The sequence below is a fragment of the Macrobrachium rosenbergii genome, chromosome 55, assembly GCF_040412425.1.
Source record: "Macrobrachium rosenbergii isolate ZJJX-2024 chromosome 55, ASM4041242v1, whole genome shotgun sequence".
NCBI classification, from domain to species: Eukaryota; Metazoa; Arthropoda; class Malacostraca; order Decapoda; family Palaemonidae; genus Macrobrachium; species Macrobrachium rosenbergii.
Genome location: NC_089795.1, coordinates 33,245,821 through 33,271,836, shown reverse-complemented (window position 1 = coordinate 33,271,836; position 26,016 = coordinate 33,245,821). Strand labels below are relative to the sequence as shown.

Below are 26,016 nucleotides of genomic sequence, written 5' to 3'. Positions count from 1 at the left end.
ATTTGGTAACCAGAATAGCTCAGGAATCAAGTATTTGTCTGTAGGATGCCATATATGAGGCAAAAGAAATAGTAAGATGATGATGATTCTCCTAAGATTCTCCCTCTAAGGTACAACTTGCCAGCTACTAATATCAATCCCAGTGGATGCAAATCCATCCACTTGTGTCTCAAATACCTAGGGTTGAACTTGGCTAAGGTCAAGTGGCACCTCAGGGTACCTGTATTAAAATATTTAGATTCATTATCATCATCAATATTATTGTTATCTTTATCATCATTAAGCAAGGCACTAAGCTAATTTATTTAGTTCTCACAGGGTTGTCCCAAAGGATTTACCTTTGTTAATAACATAATAAGTTTAGATTTCAGTTATCAAATTGGTTTTTTAAAAACTTTATACAGGCAGTCCCGGTTATCGGCGGGGTTCCATTTCTGAAGGTGTGATGATAACCGAAAATTGCCGCTAACCGAAAATCGGCGATTTTCGCCGCCTATCGGTGCCGAAAAGCACCGATTTTCGGTTATCGGCAGCTCTGTTAGGTATGTATCGGTGCCGATAAGCAGAAATCGCGATTTTTGTCGCTAGACGAGTGCCACAAAACCGGATCGCCGTTAACTGGGGACTGCCTGTACTTGGATCAATTAAAAATATCGAAGTCTGACAAACTTTCTTCGATTTGTTTACAAAACTTGAAATTCGCTGTTGATTATATTTTCAACATTCACATAAAAATTTTAGCTGTCAGTGTTAATATACATCCTGTACATACAAGGATTGGATCATGTGGGGTCTTCATTAAATATCCATGTGCCAAACAAGAGTGGCCAATTCTAAGACATGTCAAAACTGATGTGATAAAATCCATATGCCAACATTAGGCTTGATCTATTTTAATGTTACTAAGAAGTTTAATTTTCCATAAGTTTTGTCATTCATTTATTATAGTGGGTTTCAGATATGTTATATAATCACTAATAAGGGTACCACATCTAAATGTGTCTTGTCATAGTACTTGAAGCTTTGACTGCTTTATCAGCTTCTTTATTTCCTTGAGAAGGAATCCAGCATATTTCTGCATTTTTATCAACTTCATAATTATAATTTGTGATAACTGTCATAGTACTGAAGTTGTAACTTTGGCTGCTTTACTGGTTCCTTCATTTCCTTTAATGCCTACATGGGCAGGAGTCTAACATATTTCTACTTTCTTACCATCTTCACCTAATTTAATTTTTTGTGTATGACTATTTTTTGGATTCTAATTTTGAAGAGCTTCTATAACACTCTAGAAATGCTGAAAATTACAAATTTTGTGCAACTCCTTAAACTAATAATTGAATGAATTAAAATTACAAATTTTGTGCAACTCCTTAAACTAATAACTGAATGAATTGAATTTGCTGAAGATTCTAACATAATTCTTTCAAGGATTTGTTTGAAAATTGGACAATCACTAAAGATATAACTGACTGCAAATATTATTTTGCATTCAATGTGGTGTGCTTTACGGAAAGAAAACCACAATCCAACCATTGATTAATCTATTATAATTAATCAGATTAATTATTCCACACTGCCTGTTATTTACTAAAGCTGATGGGTTTCTTAGACTACTTGTCATATACTAAAGCTGATTAATCAATGATGGGGACAGGTACATTTGGTCTAGTCAGTATTTGCAGTTTTGGCTGCCTTCTCAGTATCATTATTTCCTTTAATGTCTAAATGCACAAGAATCCAATGTATTGCAATGTTTATTCAAGCTTCATATAATTTGCAGTATGAAAACTTGATCAGCTGGACAAATGGATTTTTAGGGCAATTGTTTTGAAAGGTTTCTAAAGCAGTTCTAGTTACTGAAAATTAATAATCCTAACTGGGGATGATAACTGGCATGTTTCATCGGATGCTAATGCAGCAAATCAGACACCATATGAATATTTAATTCCATTAATAAAAATGATGTAATGTCCTATTTGCTTTATTGTATGTTGCTTATGATGTTCAGGGATGTATGCATATTTAGTGGGTAGATGTTATAAGTGTGCACAAGCATACTTGTGAAAAATGCAAAGAGGATATAGTTTCAATACTGGAAGAAAATCTGTTTACATATAATAACTCAAAGATTCTGTTGGCTTTAACTATGAATAATGGCATAGATGGTTACCAAGCTGTGGTAGAGAAACAAATGGGGTTCACCACTTTTGACTAGTACAGATTTACCCGAAGAGGACTGGAAAACTCCAGTGAAGATTTTTCTGGTTGTCAGCAAAAAACCCACAATGGTTTTGCACACCAGTAGTTGGCTGTTTAATCTAAGTATTGCTAGTGCTGAGAGGACTGAAAATGGAGTAGGATACAATGAAGAAAGCCAAGCTAATTCTATTTAGGTCAAGTTATGAGCCAAATCCAAGTAGTTGCTCTCTCATGCACACCAGCCATTGACAATGAGCTAAGAGTCTTGGGGCTTGAATTACAAAAGGAATAAATGGAGTAAAGAGTTAGGAATAACAATAACTCACAATCCTGAAATGTTGGAAAGTTTGGGAATGCTACTCAGTTGTAAATAGTGCTCCTGCTACATGAAAACTGAGGATGGTAACTGATGGGTATCTGAGGCTCCAGGTGGTGCATATACAGTGCTATTACTGATCATCTTCTGTCTGTTAGGCATAGAGTAGTGCTTTGTCTAAGGACACTCAAAGAACATGAGAGTACAGGTATGTATGACTGATGAAATAAATGTGTGAATGATGAAACATTAACCTACTTCACAAGCTGTTTACCATTGGATATAGCATGTCCATTGTCTGACAATCAAAACAATGGTATGAAAAAATTCTATACTACTAGTAAATCAAATCCTTTTATAACTCACGCACAACCATAAAATGCACTGACTCATGCTAAAAAGTATAATTTCTGTTCATGACTTTCAGAACTTTTAATAGTTACAAAGTTGCAAAACCAGAAGTTCACAGTATTTTCTGTTTACTCTGTGACAATCTTACCAAGAGGAAAAGTGCTGACAAATTTACAGTATTAATAAAACACAACATACTGTAAAGCATTAAGGAATACAATACTATCTATTCAATAATGTTCATACAGCAAACTAAATATCATCTCAACATCTTGCCAGTTTGCTTTGCAGTGCTATTAATAATTTCAGGCGATCTGTAGATGTCTGCAAGCTAAAACTGGCTGAACTATTATTTTCAAAAACCTTTGTTTGTAGAAACCAGAATTCTAAGAACATATAATTATGAGTCATAAGAATAGCAAACATTGTTGAATTTGATAAGCAGTGTTACTGCATCATCATTACAAGAAAAACTGACATTCTTTCAAGCTTGAAAGCATAGTGTAGCAATGGTTTTCAGTGACTTAAATGTCTCTTTATAAAGCCCTAAAGCAAAAAAAATGCATGTAGAGCTATGGGCTTTAGGCAAATGAAGAAAACAAATAGATCCACCTACTGTCTTAGTGTAGTGGGTGTGATGTAGCTGTGAGTTACAAGACACTCAGGGCACTAGTCAACACTACAGAATGTTGGAACATATCCTACAGTTAACAAGACTCAGCATAAGGAAGGCATAATAAAGAAGTTTTAGAATTTAGCCATCAGTGTTATAAAAGGAATTCACATTTAACATCCCTCATTAAAAACAATTTTCTTCATACATTTCGAATTGTATTTGAAATCAGAGTTTGCTGCTAATTTAGGGACATCTTAAATCTAAAGCCAAGATTAAAAAACTTCCAAGATACTTCCACCTCCCCTAAACTGAGCCTTCCCAGCTGCAGTTTAAGTCCATACTGGAATCTTGAAGCATAGGCCCTGGCATTGAAAAAGAAGCATCTGAGAAAAGCCCAGTGCTGAGAGGAGATAAAGTCAATCCTACCTTACATACCTCATAACGGACCTGTGGCATGATGTAAAGGGAAAAATAAGAAGGGAAGCCTAGATTGTTTAAAGGAGCACTTTAGTGCTTAGCACAAGAAAAAAATTCTTACGTCACAAAAGAGTAACATGTATTGAAAACTAACTTAAAAATATATCTGATTTGGGGAAAGTTTTACATCACACGTAAACAACTAAATACACTACACTACTTATGGGTATACATAAGACACCATCATTTATATATTACACAATCACAAACAAAAAATTATAATGTATATATACTGCATAGAGAAAAAAGCATTTTCTTTTTACATGCAAGTACACATAACTTTGAAATCTAATTTGGTAATTAAGTCTCATCTAAATTAATAAAAAAGTTTGATTACCAATATAAAATGCAGAAGAAGAATCAGAAGGCTAAAAAGATAGCTCCTTACATAATTTAATATCTATCTTAACTACTGTATATCCAATCTCAGTTGCAAATGACATGAAAAGCTTAAATAAAATGCATAACTGTGAAAATAAAGTCACAATAATATTTTTTGGACTTAATGAAACCAATACAGGCAGTCCCGGTTTATCGGTGGTATCGGTTAACAGTGTTTCAGTTTTATGACGCTTGGCTAATGACGTTGTTAACCAGATTTTTGGTGCTGGTAAGCAGTTTATCAGCATTGGTAGATGGTTTATTGGCGTCGGTAAGCGATTTTTGGTGCCACTAAGCAGTTTATTGGCATTGGTAAGTGGTTTATCGGCACCAATCGGCACTTACAGCATCACAACGCCATTTATTACCATAATTACTGTGATGATGTGGTTATCAACGATTTTCAGTTATCGGTGCTTGGCTGGGAATGGAACCCCCTCCGTCAACCAGGGACTGCCTGACAGAAACTTCATTTTTATAAACAAAATGAACTAGCTATGGTTCACAGGTGTATGTATCACACAATCCATTATGGAACACTTTAATAGCTGAGAAATAAGGTCTGTTTTCTATTACTATAAAAATTTCCATAAGTAAAAATACATAACATTATAATTTCTATAATTTGAAATTTTGTCATTTACAGATATGCTTAAGTAAATTTTATTTAAAAAATATACTGTATATATATTCATAAATAACCGAGATATGAAATTTAGAACTTACAAATGGATAAAACTGAAGGTAACATGGGATTACACTTCTTTCTAGTCCCTGCTTGTTTGTCTTTGCTTCCTCTGTTAATCTGCTTGTCTCATTTTTTTTATTCTATGTTGCACAGAGCACACAGACATTTGAACAAACAAATGCTAAAAACCATCACACAATTTCTATTTTACATCACTGCTGATTATGTAGAATGTGGCTGTGAGGCATATAATTTATGACCAGATATTCTCTTGAAGTTAATATTCTTTAAAAAATGTTTCACTGCTATGCACACAAAACAAGATATTAAAAATGATGTGTTCAGAATGCTCGTATCAACTTTTTCTAGGCTTTCATCGAATATTAAAAACCCCAAAAAGTTGATATTTTGCATGTCAGTCAGCCATCAGGGGGAAAGCAACTTAAATCCTGAGATGAATCTGTATACAAACTTTTTTGATAAATAGCACAACAGAGCTCGAATAAGTATCAGTTGTCAGTCTGGGGCCTTGCAGATCTACCTATGAACACGACACACTAGCAACTAAACCAAGCACTTTGAAGTGACCTGCATTATTTCTTACTTAAAAGAGGACCAATCTGTCAGCTGAGGCTATTGAAATTCAATGAGAAATGTAACAAGAATTATGAAAGGGATGGCCAGATTCCATACAGACTTGACACTTCGTGAAGAAAACAAAAGCCTTTGGAGCACAATCCTGCAGAGAAAAGAACAGTGAGAAGAAAGCCAAATTCAAAAGGATTTTTTACCACTGAATTTCTGCTGACATCAAATGATGCAATGTACATTTCAACCCTTAAGATTCAGATTATAATAAAAAATATCATCTGTGGAAAATAAAGAAAAAATCTACAACAGTTATATATTCTGATGTCAGGTAGCATTGGGATGATGCGGGAAGAGTGTTGCGGGATTGTTTAACTATTCACATGCAAGGGGCTGTTCACAAAAAATTGGTAAACCTGTCCAAATCAGGAATCATGAAAAATTTGTCTATTTTCCTATATTTTTTCAATGCAATAACTGATAACAGAAGTAATATATTTCATGGGAAGGGAAATTTGTCATAATTTTTCATGGTTTAAAAGTAAAGAATTTTCATACTCAAGTTAACCTCAACTTATTCTATGTAATTTTGTTGCTTTACATTATTTAGATTCAAAATGGAACCAAAGCAAGCATTCTATCATGAAATACAAATCTGCAACACCAATAGAAGAAAATTATCTCTAAGCTTGTAAATTTTATGACAGACCAGTGTGTTTTACCACATATGAGTTCTGGATCCCCCCAAATCTCAAAAGATTAGTAAAATGACACCATGTTAATCACATGGGCACCAAAAATGCAGTTAGTGTCAATAAGATACAAATAACGAACTGAGTAGATAAGCATGAAGGAAGAAAATATGAGAAGAGAAAGGAGTGAAATACATATATTCTTAGAACCATGGCCAAAGAAGCATGGGGAAGGAAATTCTGGAAGTACCAAAAAGAGCAATTCCCCAAAGGCTCCCTATATTTGGAAGCACTGAGGACATTCATTCGCTGTGTATCCTCTCTATCAAAAGTACTCTACTGGACAATATCTTGCCCACAGAAGAATACATACAATATGAAGGGACTGAGTGGATATGATGAGAGCACAGAGGTTCTGGAGGGCTTAGCAGACAAGGTACTGTCTCAGGGCCAAGAGTGCTCATTCTACACAAGAATTCTTAATTCATGGATATGAATGAACGACCACTGGTGGTTGGCAAGTGCACTGATCCAGACTGTACTTCGTCAAAAGGTTGGCTAAGCAGAAATGCTTACCCTGTATTTACTTAAAGAATATACTCAGCTCCCTATTAAATGGTGTGACTGAGGCAATTGGTCTTGTATGAAACAGGCCTATTAGTATCTCCATAAACAAGATGACAAATCCAATGTGAGGATCAACTACACTGAGTTGCTGCACAGACCATGAAAATAAGAACTGATAACTTCTCCAAAATGAGGAGGTTTCTATAGAAGGGGTATAACTCTGTCACACACTAGCCTTAAGGAAAAACATGATGCACAAATAGGTAATGAAAGTAAAGGACTTAAAATTATGTTTTTTTTTTAAATTACAGTACACCTTTTGCTCTTCCATTGTTGTTAAAATGAGGTCTTCTTTTCTGAGGCATTTAATGCTAAGGCACAGACTGTTTGAGAGGGTTAACCCAGCTAATATCCTCTTTTGTGAATTTCATGAAAGTAAATGGACTTTTTAAAGAAAATTCAAAGCAACCTTGGCTCAGAATTTTCAGTGCAGGTGTAAAACTTCAAATTATCTTGGAGGACTTTGTGGTGGAAACTTAACAGAAGCCTGCTTTACAGAAGGTACTTTTAATCCTACTTAACTCTTTTCTGCTTCACAGCTGGACCAAGAACCTGCAATTACTGATTAAATCCTATCTGATCCTTAGTCACTCAACCTGCTGGGCTGGGTTTGCAAAGCCTTCCCCAAATGGATGATAAAGAGTAGAACCACCAGTAGGGACATCAGATACATATGGGGCCATTCAGAGCCTTATAATTTGTCCACAGTTACTTTGGTTAGATTAGACTTGGGAAGGAATGAAAAAGGATGTAACCGAGAGAATGCTGTCTGGGTGGGATGGAGGTGTTTTAACATCAATCTACTACAAAAACAATTTTACACACTACACAAACCAAATCTTCAAATTTGACAAAGAAACAAATTTCAAAAGAAACATCACTCTACAACATGCATTATAACGTACCTTGAATACCTGTGGTGAATGTAATACATATGGGTAAATTCTCATGCTCTTACAGAATATCATAAGCCTAAAATTACAGATCTTCAGAAAAGATAAGATCTTCTTATGGGGTTTGTTAGTAAACACAACACAGAACTGTAACATTCTGGAGCTTACAAAGGCATTTTGGTATAAGAGTGTTCAACTGCTAAAAATATAAATCTAGTCTCCAAGAGCCACTCAGATTTTTTTGTAAGTTGGTTTAATTTTGACAGCTGTACTTGAAGAGTTCTTTTTGAAGATTAAACACTGAACTAAATCAAAAATACCATTAGCCAGTCACCCTTTACTTTAAACATTAGCCAGTCACACTTTACTTTAAACATATGTTTATACACATTACCAAAATATATAAAATTAAAATAATTCCTATGACCCAAAAAATCATTCCTTAATGACTGGTGAACAGCAAATGAACCAAGAACTAAACAGGGGTTTAAACTTGTGCCAGGAAGATTAGCAACAACAGTCCAAGGCTAGGATATTAGATTTCCCTGTCACCAACTTTATTCTCTGAATATCTCTAGTTCTGTCCAAAAGGGGTAAGAGAAAGATACTGCCAAGAAAACAAAATCAATCTGTATCATAAAAAAAAAATTATTTTTAATCTCCAGTGTATCTACAGTAACTAACAAGACTGTTTTATCTATGACTATTAATTCTTTGGGTGGGAACTGACTGAATCATTAGTTCTCACGCTGTCATTTCATCCTACTGGAGTTCATCAAGTTGGTTATTATGTGCCTACTACTCATTTCTACTTAGAATTTTTCCTGTTACTGGATATTCAAATTGATGTGTGATCGGACTCATTTTTCATATTGTATGGTAATCTCTTATAATTATTACATAAATACTTCTTCCTCTTTACAAAATTCTAGAACTGTCTCTATAGAAACGAAAGTTAGAAGCTCCATTTAGGGTTTAATCAGCCATGGGATCTTTGCAAAAAGTTTTCAGTAATGTCATTAAGCCTCAACGGTGCCAATACCCAATTATTGGCGCCAATAAGTGGAAATCAGCAATTTTCGGCGCCGAAAATTGTCGATTTTCGTGACTAAACAAGCACCATAAACTGGATCGCTGTTAACTGGGAAATGCCAGTATATGTACTTGGAAGGTACGATCAGCTTTGGAAGTTTTTTATGCCTTTTGAACATTTCTCTTTGGACTTGGCCTTCTAAAGGGGCTCATGAATCTCAAATCCAATCTGATAGAATTATGATTCTGGTATTTTGTGTATGCCATTTTCATCTGATACTGACTATTTTTTCATGTACTTTACATAAACAGCTGGTTACAAGATTGGTCTAAAGTCACTGGTTTTGCCTGGGAATTCTTCCAAGTTCAGCTACTGGAATAATGAAAGCACTGTCATATTCTTTTGGAAATAAATTTCTTAGAGCACTACTGGACATGTGCTTCAGAAAAAATGCTTATATACTGGTGCTCAACTTCATTTCAACATGGTTTTTTCTTACTGAAAAGCTGATTATGTTTACTAATTTGCTTAAATTCTTCTGCATTCCATGACTGACCAGATTCAGCATAAGGTAACACAATATATTATTAGGTTTTCTCTAAATTGGCTTGTTGTAGCATCTCTTGCAATCATTTGTGATTAACTCATTTTGCTTTTAGTAAAACCTTTTGTCGAAACTTCGACAAGAGAGATTGTACTTTTCCGCAAGTTGTGGTATAGTTTTATGTATTCTCTTTAAATTTACATAAAGTGGAAATGTGTATTAAGTAAAAGAAGGGTATTATGTTTTGTTGTGTTTGTATTTAGTAATGAAAAGGGTGTCTTAGCTGTTTTGTGTTTTTAATTGTAAGTATGCGCGTACTAATGCTTAACTACCGGTATCAGTTGCTTGTCCGGTGGTTAGTCGAGGTTTGGTGTTGGTCAAAGATGGCCATGAAGTCAGTCTCTTCACGGCTTTGATAAGAAAAGTGTTTGAGCTCATATGACTCAACAATGCAGCCATAATTGTCGGTTGCCTACAAATCCACTTTAAGTATTCCTATTCATTCAGTACATTTTAGAGATATACTATCTAAATGTAAGGAGAATTTCTTGAGGTGTGCTTTGGATGAGGGTCATGAAATAGAGATTGTGCTCACACCAATCTGACTACTGTATTTCAAGCTATGAACATTGAATGCACCAACAGTAAGTTAATATCGTTAATTTAGTTCATATACATAACGCAAAGTATTGATATAATCACAATTTGAACTATCATAAGAATGAAGTAACCTTGGTGTCGTAGTATAAGACTTAGGCTACGATTAGGTCAGTACGTTTCGCATCATTTAGGCTATACGATAACACTGACGGTTTGAAATGCTCTACTTATTCTGAGTGAGTCGGAATACCTTATATATATATGTCATTTTAGTTAATGCTTTTCCCTTATATAAAAGAATTTGTCTGATAATTTTGTGAGTTTTTTAATTTTCAGTTGCGACCATATAACAATTACAGTACAGTTTCATATGTGGCTTGAAGGTTTGTTAAATTTAAATAGAAAAACATAAGGGTTCCTGGGATTTTGAGCTATCCAGTCCTTAAGAGCTGCTGAATATATAATTTAATTTGTACTTCTTAAGGGTAAAAGTCTAGTGAGATATACTCATAGGTCAACTAGCATTCTGGAAAACTGTCTGATTATTTTGCTTTTTTTAATTTCAGAGATTTAATTATTCATATTTCCACCTAATTATAATTACTAATGACATCTGTATTTTTGCCTTGCACCTATTATCATTCTGCTCTAATTAAATTTCTTCACAATACTAAGTGAAATGTAGGATAGTATCCTTCAAATACTGTCTCTTCTGACTTGCTTTTACCCCATATATGAATACTTGGTGTTAGTAGGTTTGGTTACTATGCTAGCATATTTCTTTTCGCTTCTGGTCTCAAGCATAAATTACCATGTATTAATATGAACGTTGGTACTAGTCGTACAAATACTCTGTGATATAATATTTACCAATATAATTTATTATCTTACATGCTCTAAAATATAAAGAGTGCACACAACACATGAAAGTAAAGATTTCTCATTGGAGGAGGTTCGGCACAACCAGCATAGAAAGTTTATGATGATACACAACATGGAATCAAGGGGATACAACACTCAGAAGTTCATGAAAAAATGAGAACAATACTGTAATACCTCCAGTGAGATTCCTCTGATTTTCAAAATCTTTGACTTGAGAGCAGTTTTTGTTAAGAATAAGGAAAAATAACTCATTTGCTTATCTTTATGATGATCAATAATTAATTTAAAAATAAGTATAAAAATCAAAGAAAAATGCCAAATACATAAGTGTATACATAGAACAAGCGCAGCTTAAATATAAAAAATACTGTTGCAGGACCTGACAACTGACTGTAGTTATAAGTTAGTTACAAATGATTTGTTTAACCAGACCTATGAACCCTTTTAGGGTTCTTCTCGGGCTGAAAAAAAAAGGGGGGGGAAAGGGAGTAGGGGAATTATATTTTATTTATTAATTTAATTTTGTTTAAGAAGAGGATAATCTTATTAACTGAAAAGTTATTACCTTCAGCTAGAATATCTTTTATTGATTTATTTTGTAAATAAGTATTTCTTTCATGCTGCCACCTGGGAAAGTCAATCAAGATATGTTTGACTGTTATTGGGATGTTATATCTTTCACAAGTTATTAGATTTGCGTGTGGAGTTTACATCAGATGACCATGTGTGAATCTGGAATGTCCTGTTCCGAGTCTTGTTAAAATTACTCATTAATTCTTTGTTTTTGGGTAGAAGAATGCCATTTTTTAACTTTGTTCTTAATTTGTCTTAGTTTGTTTTGAGGGGGTATATTTGTCCAATCATTTTGCCAATCCCTATAAATTTAAGGTTTAACTAATGCTAGCCTGTCTGATATGGGAGCTTTCGTAGTAGTTGGGGGGTTTGTACAAGCCAATTTAGCAGCTTTATCAGCTTTCTCATTACCCTAAATGCCTGCATGGGCTGGGATCCAACAAATATGAACTTGAAGGCCATTTGTAATTAATTGATGAATTTCCCATTCAATATTTTGGACAAGGTGATTATTTGATTTAAATGATCCTATTGCTTCACTTGCACTTCTTGAGTCACTCAATGTGAGTGCTGAAGGGAGTCCTTTTTTTGATATACTGTAATCTGGAGAGCCAATTGTATGGCTGTTAATTCTGCTGTAAACACTGATGATATTAGGGAAGGCCCATTTGGATAGTTTCATCACTTGAATAGGCTGATGAGCCCACTCCAGCTTCATTTTTGGATCCATCTGTATAGATTATGAAGGGATTACCCTTCCGTCTTGTGTGTTCCATGGCATGTTGATGATACATTTCTGTGTTTAACATAAATTTTTTTGAAAGATATGATAAATATGTGCATATTTTTGCCTTTTTCAGTGTCCATGGTGTGATCTGATTTACTTCTTGGGTAAACTGGGGTATCATGTTATGTAAATTCAATAGATGATTTGTTTTTTTGGTAAATGAGTTTTGATTTGGGTTATTATTTGTATTTTGATTATTGAGAAATTTATTTGATTCCGGAGATGTGCCTGCTTGAAGGGATAAGCCTCTTCTTAAAGTAATTAGATCTCTGTAATATTTTAGAGGCAGCTGGCCTGCTCCTGCTAGGATAGAGACAGTTGGAGACAAGTGCAAGGCTCCTGTACATATACGCACTCCCTCGTGATGTAAAGCATCTAGAGATTTTAGTGTTGCTTCTGAGGCAGTTGAATAAATTGGACAGCTATAATTTATGAGTGATAGTACTGCTGCATTGTATAACATAAACATTGTATCTTATCCTGCACCCCATTTGGTTTAAGTGGTTTAATGTGATCAATAGTTACATTTATGAATATCTTATTTAGTTTCTTTATATTACAAGGGCCTTTATTAAGGGTGTTTAATCTAGACTTTAGTCTATTCAAATTGCATGCCAGAGTGTGTTTTGTCTGATTTAAGAGAGATAAGTTGTTAGACACCATGGAACAGGAGTTGAAGAAGTCTGAGGATGCATTTAACTGCAGCACTGATTACAAAACTGGAAAAGAAATCATTTGTGACATCATTGTTTTGATTTAATGGAAAGGGAGGAATATTTCTAGTTTGTAAATTATATTTATCTAAATCAGCTTTCATTAAGTTATATTTTATGGGAAATGATTGTTTTTTGTCATTCAAATAATTCAAAACAATTGGAAAGTGATCACTTGTGCGTGAATCGTCTAGGACATTCCGTTCCAATTTTTTTATTAATTCCAGTGAGCATAATGAAATATCTATTGAAGAGAAGGTTACATGAGTTTTTGAGAAGTACGTTGGTGAATCACTTTCATTCAGGCAATGTAAATTCTGATCATTTATGCAATTCTCAATGTTTGTGCCGGCCAAGTTACCAGCATGTGTGCTGTCCCATAATGGATTATGGGCATTAAAGTCGCCTACCATCAGTAGGGGGCCATTTACATTATTTCCTATTTGTGGTGAATCACTAAAGTTTAAGTTAAAGTTTGGCTGATTATATAGATTTATAATAGAGATAATATGAATGTCTGGCATATGCAATTTGACTGCAGTTATTTGATATGACAATGATGTAATATTTAAGGGTTCATAAGTTGAATCGTTATGAACATATACCTGTATAGCTGTTCCTATCTTGCCATCCACTACTGGTGAGTGGCAAGCTCATTTATAGTTTCTAAAGTTCTTTGAAGTTGCACCAATATGCTGCAGACATATGCAAATAGGTTTATGTTCCTTTAGTATTCTCTGGATTTCACCTAGCCAAAGCCGAGTAGAAAATCCAGTCATGTTCCATTGAATTATTTTATTGGTCATTGTTTGGTGGGATTGGCGTTAGGTTTTGTAAGTTAATTGCTGATTTAGCTATATCCTGTAACATTTTAAGGGAGTCTGTGTTACTTTGTGGTTTCTTTGTAGCTAGGTTTGATTGCTGAATATTTGATGCATTGATTGGTTCTTCTTCATATTTCCTTATTGGCAAATCTATTTGAGTTTTGATCATGTTTCTTTTAAGTTTTAAGGATTTCGAGCATAGTTCGACATCTTGATGGAATGTTAAAGGGCATTTTGGAACCTAGTAAAGTTATTTATGAAATTTCGGGGTACATTTTCATTTTTGTTTAGTAAACAATTGTATGTTATGATGAAACACTTGACATCCGCAAGATAAATCATGTTCCGAGTGTTGAAGGAATGGTTCTGATCTCTGGGTCCCAATTATGTTTCCATTATTGGATGCTGAAATATTTTTGTTAGGAATTTCTGGTGTAGGTATATTGGATCTCTGATGTGCTTGTATAAAATTTTGATTTGAATTTTTAGGTTTATTATTATTATTCTTTGGTTTTGCTGAGGGTTGATTTGATGTGGTTGTGATTTGATGAATTTTGGGGTATCTGGTTTTTCAGTGGGATGTTTAATTGAAGATTTCTTCGTTGATTTTGGTGATGAGAGTAGAGAAGAGTTAGATGATTTATCCTTATTTGGGGAATCGTTATTTATATTTGTCTTGGATTGTGGAACACTATGGATTTCCACTTGTGATGCAGTTAATGTAATCTGTTTCAGATGAATGGTAGGTGCGACTGGTGTTTTGTTAGATCAATCTGTGAACGGAATGTTAGGTTTTTTACCCTTAGGGGGAATTCTGTCAGTTACTTTCCTTTTTCTTATTATGGTTATTTTTGTCAATTAAGCTTTCTGTGGATGATGTTTGTTAGTGCATTATGAGTATCCAGATCTGGATTATTAATCTCTGTTGATTTTTCCATGTCATTGGAATTTGTTTCTGAATGATTAACTGGGATTATTATTGGGGAGGTCTGTTGTGATGTAAGAGAGGTCTGTTGCAGCTGCACACTTAGGCTTTTATGAGTAGCAGGGGAGGGGGAGAGGTGTGTCTCAGCTATTCAGTGTTGAGATTCTTTATGTTTATTATGAGCTGTTACAGCATTTGAATATGAATATCGTTTTACTGGATCACTGATTCCTCTCACCTTCAGTTCGAGTTTGGCTTCGTTAACGGGCATACCAGTTCTGTCCATTAACATTTGTAATTCTGTGTAATATTGATAAAATATACAGTCTTTAGATTTTGCATGATGATTTAATTTGCAACTGACACATTTAAAGGTTTTGCATTTCCAAATTGTTGTATGATCTTCAAAACATACAGCAAATTAGCATTATTTCTACATCTTTTTGTTGAATGGCCATATTTTAGACATTTTGAACATTGGAGAGGTTTAGGGACAAAGGGGCGAACTTCTCTATTTAGTCCTAGAGAATTTTTATTTTTCGTGGTAGTTCCTAGTTTGTAAGTTTTATTTTGACTATTTTAATATGTGTATTTGCATCCCTTCTACTTGGGACAGTATATAATTCCAAGTCATGTATGTTGTTGTATCTTAATTTAAGGGAGTCAATAAAGATTTGTTATGATGGTACCTCTTTTTCACCATTGTCTGGGAGCATCACTGTTCCTTGTATATAGTTTAGTGTTTCATGGCTGGTTACTGTTACTTTTATCTCATTTATGTTGGTTATTTGTAGAAAGGCTGTTGATTGGGCTTTGGTTGTTTGTATTAGTCATTCATTGTTTTTGATATGTCTACATTCCATATCTTGTGTTCGGTGTATATTTAATAATTTGTTCTCTAATATGGCTGGTGAGATTTGTTTTTCTGCTTTTAATACTTAAAATTTGGACCAACTGTCTGGTCCAAAAATATGTTCAAAATGAACTAGCATTGGATTGAGTCGATGGTTATTTCTTTTTTATTTTTTCACATTTATCGGTGATGAGTTGTCTTGTGTTGATGGGGTTTTAGGAGGATTACTTGTCTCTATTTTAGAATTATTGTCCATTGTGTATGGTTCCAGTGTTATGATACTGGGGCTTACCATTTTGTTTTTATTTGTTTCTTTTTGATTTTCTAAGCACTCTGAGTCTTTAGGAGTTGATATTTTATTTGGAACAGGGTGTTCCTCTGTAGCATTTATGTCTGTACTAAGGTGATTCGAGAGTGACGTTCCAATAGTCATCGACTGTGCTAGAATTTAACCATCATGAGGTCCAGGGGTACTGAAATCTTTAGTTCTACTTTCCATAAGAAGAAGAAGAAAAAATAAATCTTGGAAAGATATCATTGGCTTTTTATGAAGTTCAATCTTCCGCTAATGGCACAAGTGGGAACTGACTCCCAAATGTCCGTGTCCCTACCCTATCCCAAAAAGGGGATGGCATATCATGATTAGTATGGCCCAAGTGTAAGCAAAACCTGCTTGCTAGGACTGAGTGTATTGTAATAATCCAGTCATCCCCATCCTAATCACATTATGGGCTAACCAGACAGAAAGCCGAGAGTCCTATTCCTAGAACCAGGCCCCCCTGGAATCCATGGTACAGCTCCACAGAATAGTTCCACCTAAAAAAACAGGTCCGAACTTTATCAGGTAGATGATGGTTCTATCACAGTTTCCACTAATTAGCTTCAGATTCAACTCCATTCCATGCTATGATATCTTTTCCCATTTTTATTAGGTTTGGTAATTTTGACAAAAGTGGGAAAGTCCACAAAATTACTCCTAAAATATATCATTATATATGTGGGACACTTGGGATCAAACTTAGGGAAGAAGAAAAAAAAAAAAAAAAACCCCTAGGTTCGAGAGCCCCCTTACCACGTCAAGGTAGTCCCAATTTGAGTGGGAACTGACTGTCGTAGTTCCAGAGTTTGGCTGCAAGGCAGCGCTAGTTCTTGGCAGCGAGTTCAAATGTGTTTATGTACCTGTTATTGTCAGTGTCTTATATACACTAAACTTATCTTTAAAAACTAGTCCCATGACTCCAAAGAAAGTTTGTAGTGCTTATGCTAGTGTAATTCTACTTCACTGGAAAGTATGGTTGCTGAGAGATAATGCTTTGAAAATGATGAAAAGATTGACAGCAAAGCCTGTTCTCTTGGCTTAAGTCAGACGACAATATTGTGCATATTGACATCATCCATCAGGAAGGGTAGAGCAAAGTATAAAATACATGTTTGTATTTATGTTTTAATATTTTTTATCAACAGTAAAATTTTTAACACATGAATTATTGTAGATGTTTTGGCACTGTTATGAGTTAGCTTATAGGGGTTTGTATGGCTAGGGTGTTTTGTAAAAGGGTTTATTCAACTTGAACCCTTTTTTGACTTGCATTGCATAATCAAATAAATAATGTAGGGTAAGGTTTATTGTATTTATATCATATAGTACTTCCCTCACTGTTACACAAAAAAAATTAAGCTCCAGTTCCGTTACAGTACAAAACTGTGTTCCAATATTCATGCTGGCATTTATAAAAAAAAACCAACATACTTCAGAGAAAAACAAAAACTATATGGCATTTTAGTAAACAAGTTTTAAAAACTACATTAACATTGGCACTAAAAATTATTATTCCAAAGTTTTTCGCAAAAAACAAAATTCAAAAAACATGAAGAGGGGTGTTGTATTATTCACAAGTATGTACAAACACCACACAAACACAGAACGCAACTAATACTAGAAAATCTATAAATACTCAGCTCTTAGCTTATGATATGTGTATGCATGAGAATTACCAGACAGAACAGAAATTCATTAATACTATAATACAGTATATAGTTGAAAAAGTAAACTACATTAAAATACTCATTTGCAATAAATAACTGACATTTAAAATTAAGTTCTTACTATATATATAAAATATATATATATATATATATATATATATATATATATATATATTTAATCAGGTCTTGCTACCATAACTAAATTAAAAGAAATGTTAAACTAATCTGAATAGCTAGCAAATGTTTCCTTTACATTTATAATTCATATCCTCAACTGAATGTTACACCTAGATTTCTACACCTAGACTCAACATGTACCAAATCAAACACTCTGTTAAAGCCTAATGTGTTCAGCTGAAAATTAATCAAGATCAGAAGGGAAAAAACACTTATAACAAAAATAAAAGCATGATATAAGCTCAACATACACTATGGTATTCAAAATATACACTCACTAACTACAGTACTCAAATGCACAGTGCCAACTAATATCATACACATGGCATGAAGAATAATACCTCAATAAAGTCAGTGCTTACAAAATAACTGTCCCTGTGCTATAATGTATGTTAATTATTGAAAAAATTTATGGAAACAAAACTTCAATGAAAATCTCCCTAAAAGAGATACTAAATTCATCTCAAATGATGGAGGGGCAAAATCAAGAAATGAGCAAATGAGAAGTCCATGGCCAAAGTACTAACCTAAGCCACCTTACTGCACTTATAACTATATGATTAAGATTTCTCCTATATAATCATGAGAAAAACTTTGGACTTCTACTGCAGCCCAACCCTGGTTCCTGAGGCCATGGTGTATACAAACTTGAATCTGCACTACATGGGGATGACCATAATAGTTTAACAAACTGTAGCCCTACTGTTTTTAAGAAGATAATTTTTATTGATTTTTTCCTGTATATTCCTATGTAAAACTTTGATACTATATTGTGGTCGTATCCGGCCACAGGCACCATGGTTTGAACAAAAGTGAATCCACTCAAATTTTATCACTGCTGGCCTACAAGTTCTGGAGAAGATTTTAAAATTATTTACCCATATTTTCATTATTTTCTAATTAACTTCCCTTGAAGGGGTACTCCCCCTTTTTAAACAAGCCTGAATTCCCTCTGCCTAAAAAGATCAAAGTCTGGTTGAAATGGATCTATTGGTTCTGAAGTAGTAGTCTTAAAATGCCAGACAGACATACAGACAAACAGATGGACAACAAACTTCAATCAAAACAGCTCACCCAATTTCAGCTTAGGTGAGCTAAAATGGAAACTAATGAATTAATTCATATATGAATTACATAGAATCATGAATATGGAGAGGTTGACATTTTGATAAAGAAGGAAAACTAAGTGGAAATGAGTGAGAAGAGGGAGTATGAGTTATATTTCCACTTTAGATGATGTCATCATCCACCTAGGATCACATGTGTTTTCTTTGTTCAATTTTAGAGGGTCTGCTAATTGAAAGATGAAGTATAAAGCTCTAATAAGGCAATGGTTTGTAATTTTGTATGGGCAAGCTGATGTTTGTCAAGATTAACATCATACTGAGGTTGCCTGTTGAATTATCAACTAATTAGGTCTATGAAGTCTACATAGTTGTAATAATGGATGTATCAGAAAAAATAAATTTTTGTTACATTGTGAAGAACACAAAATTCCTTGCTAACTTTTCATTACTTTCACTATCATAAATATTTTCACCTCTCAACCTCACATACAAGTTCTTGCAATAAGAAATCTGCAATTGTGCAAGGTCAATCCAGAAACACACAACACATGGTTTTACAGCATGAAAAGTTCCCTTAACAAACAAATTATGTTTGGGTTACAAACCTATCTTAGTAACCTAAAAATTCATAATCTGTATCTGTAAATTTAAAGTGCAACTGAAGAAAACATGAGAATTTCAACAAATGGTCCAACATACTAAACTTCCTATGGAAGTGTATTTTTTTTTATAACTGAAAAATCCCCTTGTCACCCATTAGCTCAATAACTAACTTTATGGCACATATGGTGTCCACTACATTACACAAAAATGAGGAATCTGAAACACACTGCACTCTTCTCTCATCATCAGCTACTCAACATTAAAATGCTGACCATCAATAAATATCCAAACAGAATGTAAAAGTCTACAGACAACATAATGGCATAATTTCAAGTAATCTTCACTATTCCACTACAAGAAAACATGAGCTGGAGTAAAAATTCAATATAAAAATGAAGATACAGGACACTTACCATATCCATGACAGCAAGAGATGGGAGAATGCCGATAATGAGGTAGAAAATTGTTTCTAACATCTTGAACCTTTCATGGAAGAGTTGTTGATACATAATGCCAAGAACTGCCAACACCCAGATTCCCCACCTGCAGTAATTATAAAAAAGGTACTGATAAACCTAGCTGGATCCTTTATAATGTGGTATTTAACTATCTGCTAGAACAAATTACTCAAAATACCCCACAATAAAAATATATCTAACCTCTTACAGTTGCTATCAGAGAGGAGCCAGTGCCTTTAGTTTCATTCTGTTTATTGCCATGCTACAGCATGTATTTTACTGTCAATTAACCTAATACAATACCAAAAGTGTTTTCATACTTTTTTTTAATCTTAAGACACATACTGACATTACTGACCTGAGGTGGAGAGTCCAGGAGTCAAGTGGAAGAGGTCTGAGAAGTAGCCAAGGAGTATACGAGCTGGCAATAAAAACATATATCATTGCACGGTCACTTCGATGCAATACTTCTTTCAAGTTCCTGTAAGAAGAAGGTTATTTCAGTATAAACTCAGGGGTAAAAACTGCATCAATAAACATGAAAATAAATATTTTAATAAAAGTAAGATTTTGCATCGAAGAAAACTTGTATCACTTTCATAAGGAAAGAAATTAGACTTTAACCAAAGTAAATGAAGGGTACACACTGATAAATCATGTCAATAATCTCAAAATAACCACCCAATTAACATTTACTCAGATCCTGATAAGTTAGAAAACCTAAGGTAATGGAATATTGATTGTGACTGATCAGCTAGCTCTGTGCCCTGATCCATGCCACCTGGTTTTATCTGTATTCCTTGTGTTGCTGACTGCTACTACGGTAGTGAAACTAAGATCAGCCATGGAACTTTGTATCGGTACATCTGACTGGATGCATTACTGCTAGCATGGAACAGTAATTTTTGGAGAATGCAGTATAGAAATGTGCTAATTTACAAAAATGTGGTCTGAAGTAGTCTTGAAAACCAGGGAAAAGAAACTCACCGTAGAATGGGTGAAAAAAATAGCCTGAACCTACAATCAGCCCTATACTTTACAATCTAAAACCCTTTTTCAGCAAGTTTTGTGCAACTAGGAAAAAGTGGAGAAAAAAAATTACCATAAAATTCTAGCATTCATATACAGTAATTTTATTTAAGAAATACTATTATATATGAAGGCTGCAATACTAATGCCTCCATATTCACCATTAAAAAGAAGCTGAGAGCTCTTCTGACAATATTATTTCTATATTGACAAATAATTAATTGAACTTACTTATAATACCCAACATAGAAGACAATATGGAAGATAGTTGAAATGCTAAAAAGTCCTGCTAATCCAATCCCATAAATCGTAGCTGCTAACTGGTGCAGATCGGAACGGCTAGCCATGACCATCATTACAGCCCCATATACAGCTGGTAGCACAAACACCTAATGAATTAAAGATATATATGTATATATATATATATATATATATATATATATATATATATATATATATATATATATATATATATATACATATATATATATATACATATATACAAACACATATATACATATATACATATATACATATATATATATATATATATATATATATATATATATATATATATATATATATATATAATATATATATATATATAATATAATATATATATGAATTAAAGATATATATATATATATATATATATATATATATATATATATATATATATATATATATATATATATATATACAGTAGTATAACTGAATCACGAGAAAATATGGAGCATTGATGAATATATAAATAAAGATAAAATCCCACGAGAGGAAACGGAACATTGGAGTGCTGCGAGGCCTTTCGACACTAGTCCTTTTTAGCAGACTGCTAAGTAAAGGACTAGTGTCAAAGGCCATAGCACTCCAGTGTTTCGTTCCTTTAAATGTATATCTTATATTATATATATTATATATTATTTATATATATATATATATATATATATATATATATATATATATATATATATATATAATATAATATATATATATATATATATATATATATATATATATATATATCAACCCTGAAAAAATTAAAATTCATACTTTCTGGATCTTCCAAGATTAATCAAATGTGATGCAACCATCATCAGAATGCTTTATTTCAAAATTTTGAAAATATATAAAATGGAGAGGAATGCACTATACTACCAACCTGAAATGAAATTCCACCTCATTCTTCAATAACTTCTTACTCCATCTGACAAGGCTATTCCAAATTAAACTGAAGGAGATTAACTTAGTAATTAAACCATGCCTTGTATTCACAGGGTTCTATCCCCTTCCTCATGTTTACCATCATTTCTCACTGTTTTCTCATTCCCTTCTGTATTTGTTATCAGTGTGCTGACAGTTCCAGTTTAAACAAATTTTCCTTATCTTTCTTTTCTAGCTTCTCGATTCAACAGCAATTTTTATACTCTCTAATCTTAACCAGGTTTTGGTAACCGTGTCTAAATCTAATGTTTTTTAAAAAGCCAAAACTACAAAATAAATCTAATGCATTTTTAAAAGGTCAAAACTACAAGAGAAGTAAATAGTAGTATAAGGCTCCAAATTATATTTCCTCACAAATGTTCCCATAATCCTCAACATTGTAAATAGTAGTATAAGGCTCCAAATTATATTTCCTCACAAATGTTCCCATAATCCTCAACATTATTTTATCAGTAAGCTAGGCATAAACTTGTTTAGTAACAACTTTTTGACAGCAGGGGCTTAAGGCCTCACTAAACCTACTCTTTAACAGGAGACTCCTCTAGAAAGGATCAGGAATGTGGAAATGATCACCAACTATCTGATGTCCAATTTTTTGGATAATATTCTCAACTTGGTGGACACTGACTTTAGTGATAGAATGATCCAGCTCCAGAAAGTCAAAATCCTTACAAATGATCTCTCTGAGAAAAAGGTGGTATGCTATACTTACAAGATGGGTTAATAACAAAATTTTCCCTTAAAGAATAATTAGTTATAAAAGTCAGCTTTGGCACACCAGTGAGTTAAAATTACATACTATCGTGCTGGTGTACTTCTCATTATTAACAGTACAGAATAAAACATCCGTACAGTATTCAAAAAAATTCTATTGTGAAAACAAGATACCAAATCAAACAGCAATTAGAACTAGGTTTTCCTCTCTGGAGATGATGAAGCAAATCTCACACAAGGGGGAGAGTTGAACCCATCAGTGAATGGTGCACAGAAGGGATCTAGTCACTGTAAGTTGCTAATGATTCTCTTGTTTGTGTGTGTGTGATCTTTTCCACAAAAAAATGTACAAAAATGAATGTCTCTGCATTTAGTAATTATACTACATTTCATTCTACCCCCTTATTGGGGGATTTTCCTACACAAAACTCCCTTTCCTGGGTCAATACAGTGGCCATGTTTACTTGCTGCAGTTATCCTACTGGATGTCAAAGGATATGATCTTGATGGAGACATAGGCATCTTAGAGACATAGGAATCTTAAAAGGAAGGAATGAGAAATACCAGAAAAACATTTATACTATGCAAATATAGTAGCAAAGCCCAAATTTCACAGAAAAGATCCAGCAGCTGTTACCAGGTAATTACAGGTGACTAAATATACCTGAGAAACTGAAATAAATCACACTTTATTCAGATTCACTAAGCAAAAAATAGGAAAAGGGCAAAAATATTTATGAATTAGTATTGAAAATGGAGTGAAATATAAATTAATGAATGACTGAATAACTGACAAGTTGCAGAGCAAACAAACTCAGGGAATTCTGCACAGAACTGAGAACAGTGTTGCAGACTCACATACAGTGAAGAGGCCAATTGGTTATTATGTATCTGGGTAGTGCCTAAATGAACTGTCATTCTTCTTCTTTCCGTACACTGAAGATTGTCAAGTGACTGTTATCCTTCTTCAGTTTGGTAAACTAAAGAATGCTGGGTCTTGGGACATTTATGAGTGATGGGATTGTGAAGGAAAAGCTATGAACAGTAATGACAAGACCAACAGAAACACTTCAAAATCATCAGCTCAGCTTGCTGTTCATGCTGATCTTTAACAAACCTTACAAGGAGAAAAAATGGACAAGAATTTACCCCATGTGTGACCATGTTGGCCCAATGTTCCACATTTGTAGGCTGGTAAGCTGCACGGCCTAAAGCAATAGAATTCATCCATACTGACCTGTTGGAAGAGAAAATATATCAAATATTACTCTGCAAGACAAAAAATACTGAAAAACACAGTAATGAGTGAAACTATACAGTGCAGTACGAAGTAAATATACCTTCTACATTATATAAATGTCTTTTGTTACAGAAGTTTAGTTATATGATACTTATTGCATGAAGTCAGAATAATTAGAAAAACTGCAAGTTTCAAAAATACACTATAGGTGGTCTTCTCTTCATATTAGATGATAAAGTATGAAGAACAGACATATCTCAATACTGTCTGTGAGCTACACTCTATTTCCTGAAATTTATACAGTAATAATTGTAAAAATACAATAATGAAGTCCAGAGTACAGTGTAAGAAAAACTAGACTGTGAGAGATGGTGAAAATGTTTAAAGGGTGGAAGACTCAAAAGGAGAAGAGAGGACCGAATATTAACATCAGTAAAACAAACCTTGTGATCACTAGAAAGAGAGCAAAGGAAAAAGTAGAATTTAGAAAGTGGCTACACTGTTCTTGTGAGAAAGATGTGGGGGTGAAATCTGGCCTCTGTAACAAACAGATGGTGGTATAAGAGGTGCTTTGGATGACAAAATACTATAGAGTAAGAGATTCTAGATGCCAGAAATGCAAATGGGGAGGATAGGGGAGTTGAGAAGAGTTGAGAACCCTGCTGTGATGGATAGGCTGGTCTCAGAAGAGTAGAACATTTCTGTTACCCTGGAAACAAACTGGACTGTGAGGCTTAAGTTGAGAGAACTGCATTACATTAGCTGCAGCGCAAAGACTCATACTCTATGCAAGAGCAAAGACTCATACTCTGTGAACAGAGCAAAGACTCATACTCTATGCAAGAGCAAAGACTCATACTCTATGCAGCAGAAACACTGGCACTGACAATGAAAATGGAAGGGATTTTGAAAAGCTGTGATCGTAAAATTTAAAGATTCATGGCTGAGGTACGATAAATGTTGTTTAAAGCGTAAAGCCCTGTCATTCATGGGCAATATACTTGTATGAAACTGTACATTTTTTAAATAGTTTAATTAGAACTACATGCAAGGATCCCAAATGAAGGAGACTGGAGCATGGGGCTATTCCAGACCAACATGTACCAAAACAGTAGAGCTAGCAACCTTGACTGGTTCAAGAAATTCTTCAAAATGATATGTTAAAAACTCAGAATAAAGTTCCCATTGGTAGCATAGTGGGTACTGTACCACTGCCCCTTTAGGTAAGTTGCCTGATATTTTAACACCTAGGTATTTGCTGTATAATTCATAATTCATAACTCTCCTGTGTCTGTGTTTGGCAGAGTATCTAACTTTAAACTTCCCTTCATCTATACCCTATTTAGAAATGCTATATAGAATCTGCACTTTAGAAATGCTATATAGCCTAGAATCTGCATCAAGTTAAAGCAAATATCCACAATGATAAAAGTTGACAAGAGTTCTGCACCATTAGCATTATTATTTTTAAGGAAGTTTTTCTCCCATAATGACCCTAATCTAACCTCATCTAACCTAGGCTACAATAACTTACCTAAACCTATCCTAGGATACAGTAACCTTAGCTAACCATAACCCCCACAAGTAGGTTATGCTGTTTATCACCTAGTTCCTCATTGGACGGGTTGGTACCGTTCTCGGCTGGCACTCTGCTGGGCCCACGTTCAATTCTCCGACCAGCGAATGAAGAATTAGAGAAATTTACTTCTGGTGATAGAAATACATCTCTTGTTGCAATGTGGTTCGGATTCCACAATAAGCTGTAGGTCCCATTGCTAGGTAACCAATTGGTTCTTAGCCACGTAAAATAAATCTAATCCTTTGGGCCAGCCCTAGGAGAGCTGTTAGTCAGCTCAGAGGTCTGGTTAAACTAAGGTATACTTAACTTTTATCACCTAGTATGGATCTCTGAATGGCTACAGAGTTTAAATCTAAGTTTACTTTAAATTTTCTCCA

At 34.0% G+C, this 26,016-nt stretch overlaps 1 protein-coding gene across 5 annotated transcripts in view; it reads right to left on the bottom strand.

Annotated features, from left to right (window-relative positions):
* Nucleotides 1–26,016, bottom strand: part of LOC136835944 (monocyte to macrophage differentiation factor 2) — a 263,773-nt gene that overhangs the window by 31,156 nt on the left and 206,601 nt on the right. For all 5 annotated transcript variants that reach the window (XM_067099830.1, XM_067099831.1, XM_067099828.1 and 2 more), the window contains 4 exons: nucleotides 23,970–24,057; nucleotides 21,117–21,274; nucleotides 20,215–20,337; nucleotides 19,812–19,941 (listed from right to left, as the gene is read on the bottom strand). In XM_067099830.1, coding sequence (XP_066955931.1) covers nucleotides 19,812–19,941; nucleotides 20,215–20,337; nucleotides 21,117–21,274; nucleotides 23,970–24,047 — 489 coding nt within the window. In that variant the 5' untranslated portion in view covers nucleotides 24,048–24,057. The remainder of the gene's footprint in view (nucleotides 1–19,811; nucleotides 19,942–20,214; nucleotides 20,338–21,116; nucleotides 21,275–23,969; nucleotides 24,058–26,016) is intronic.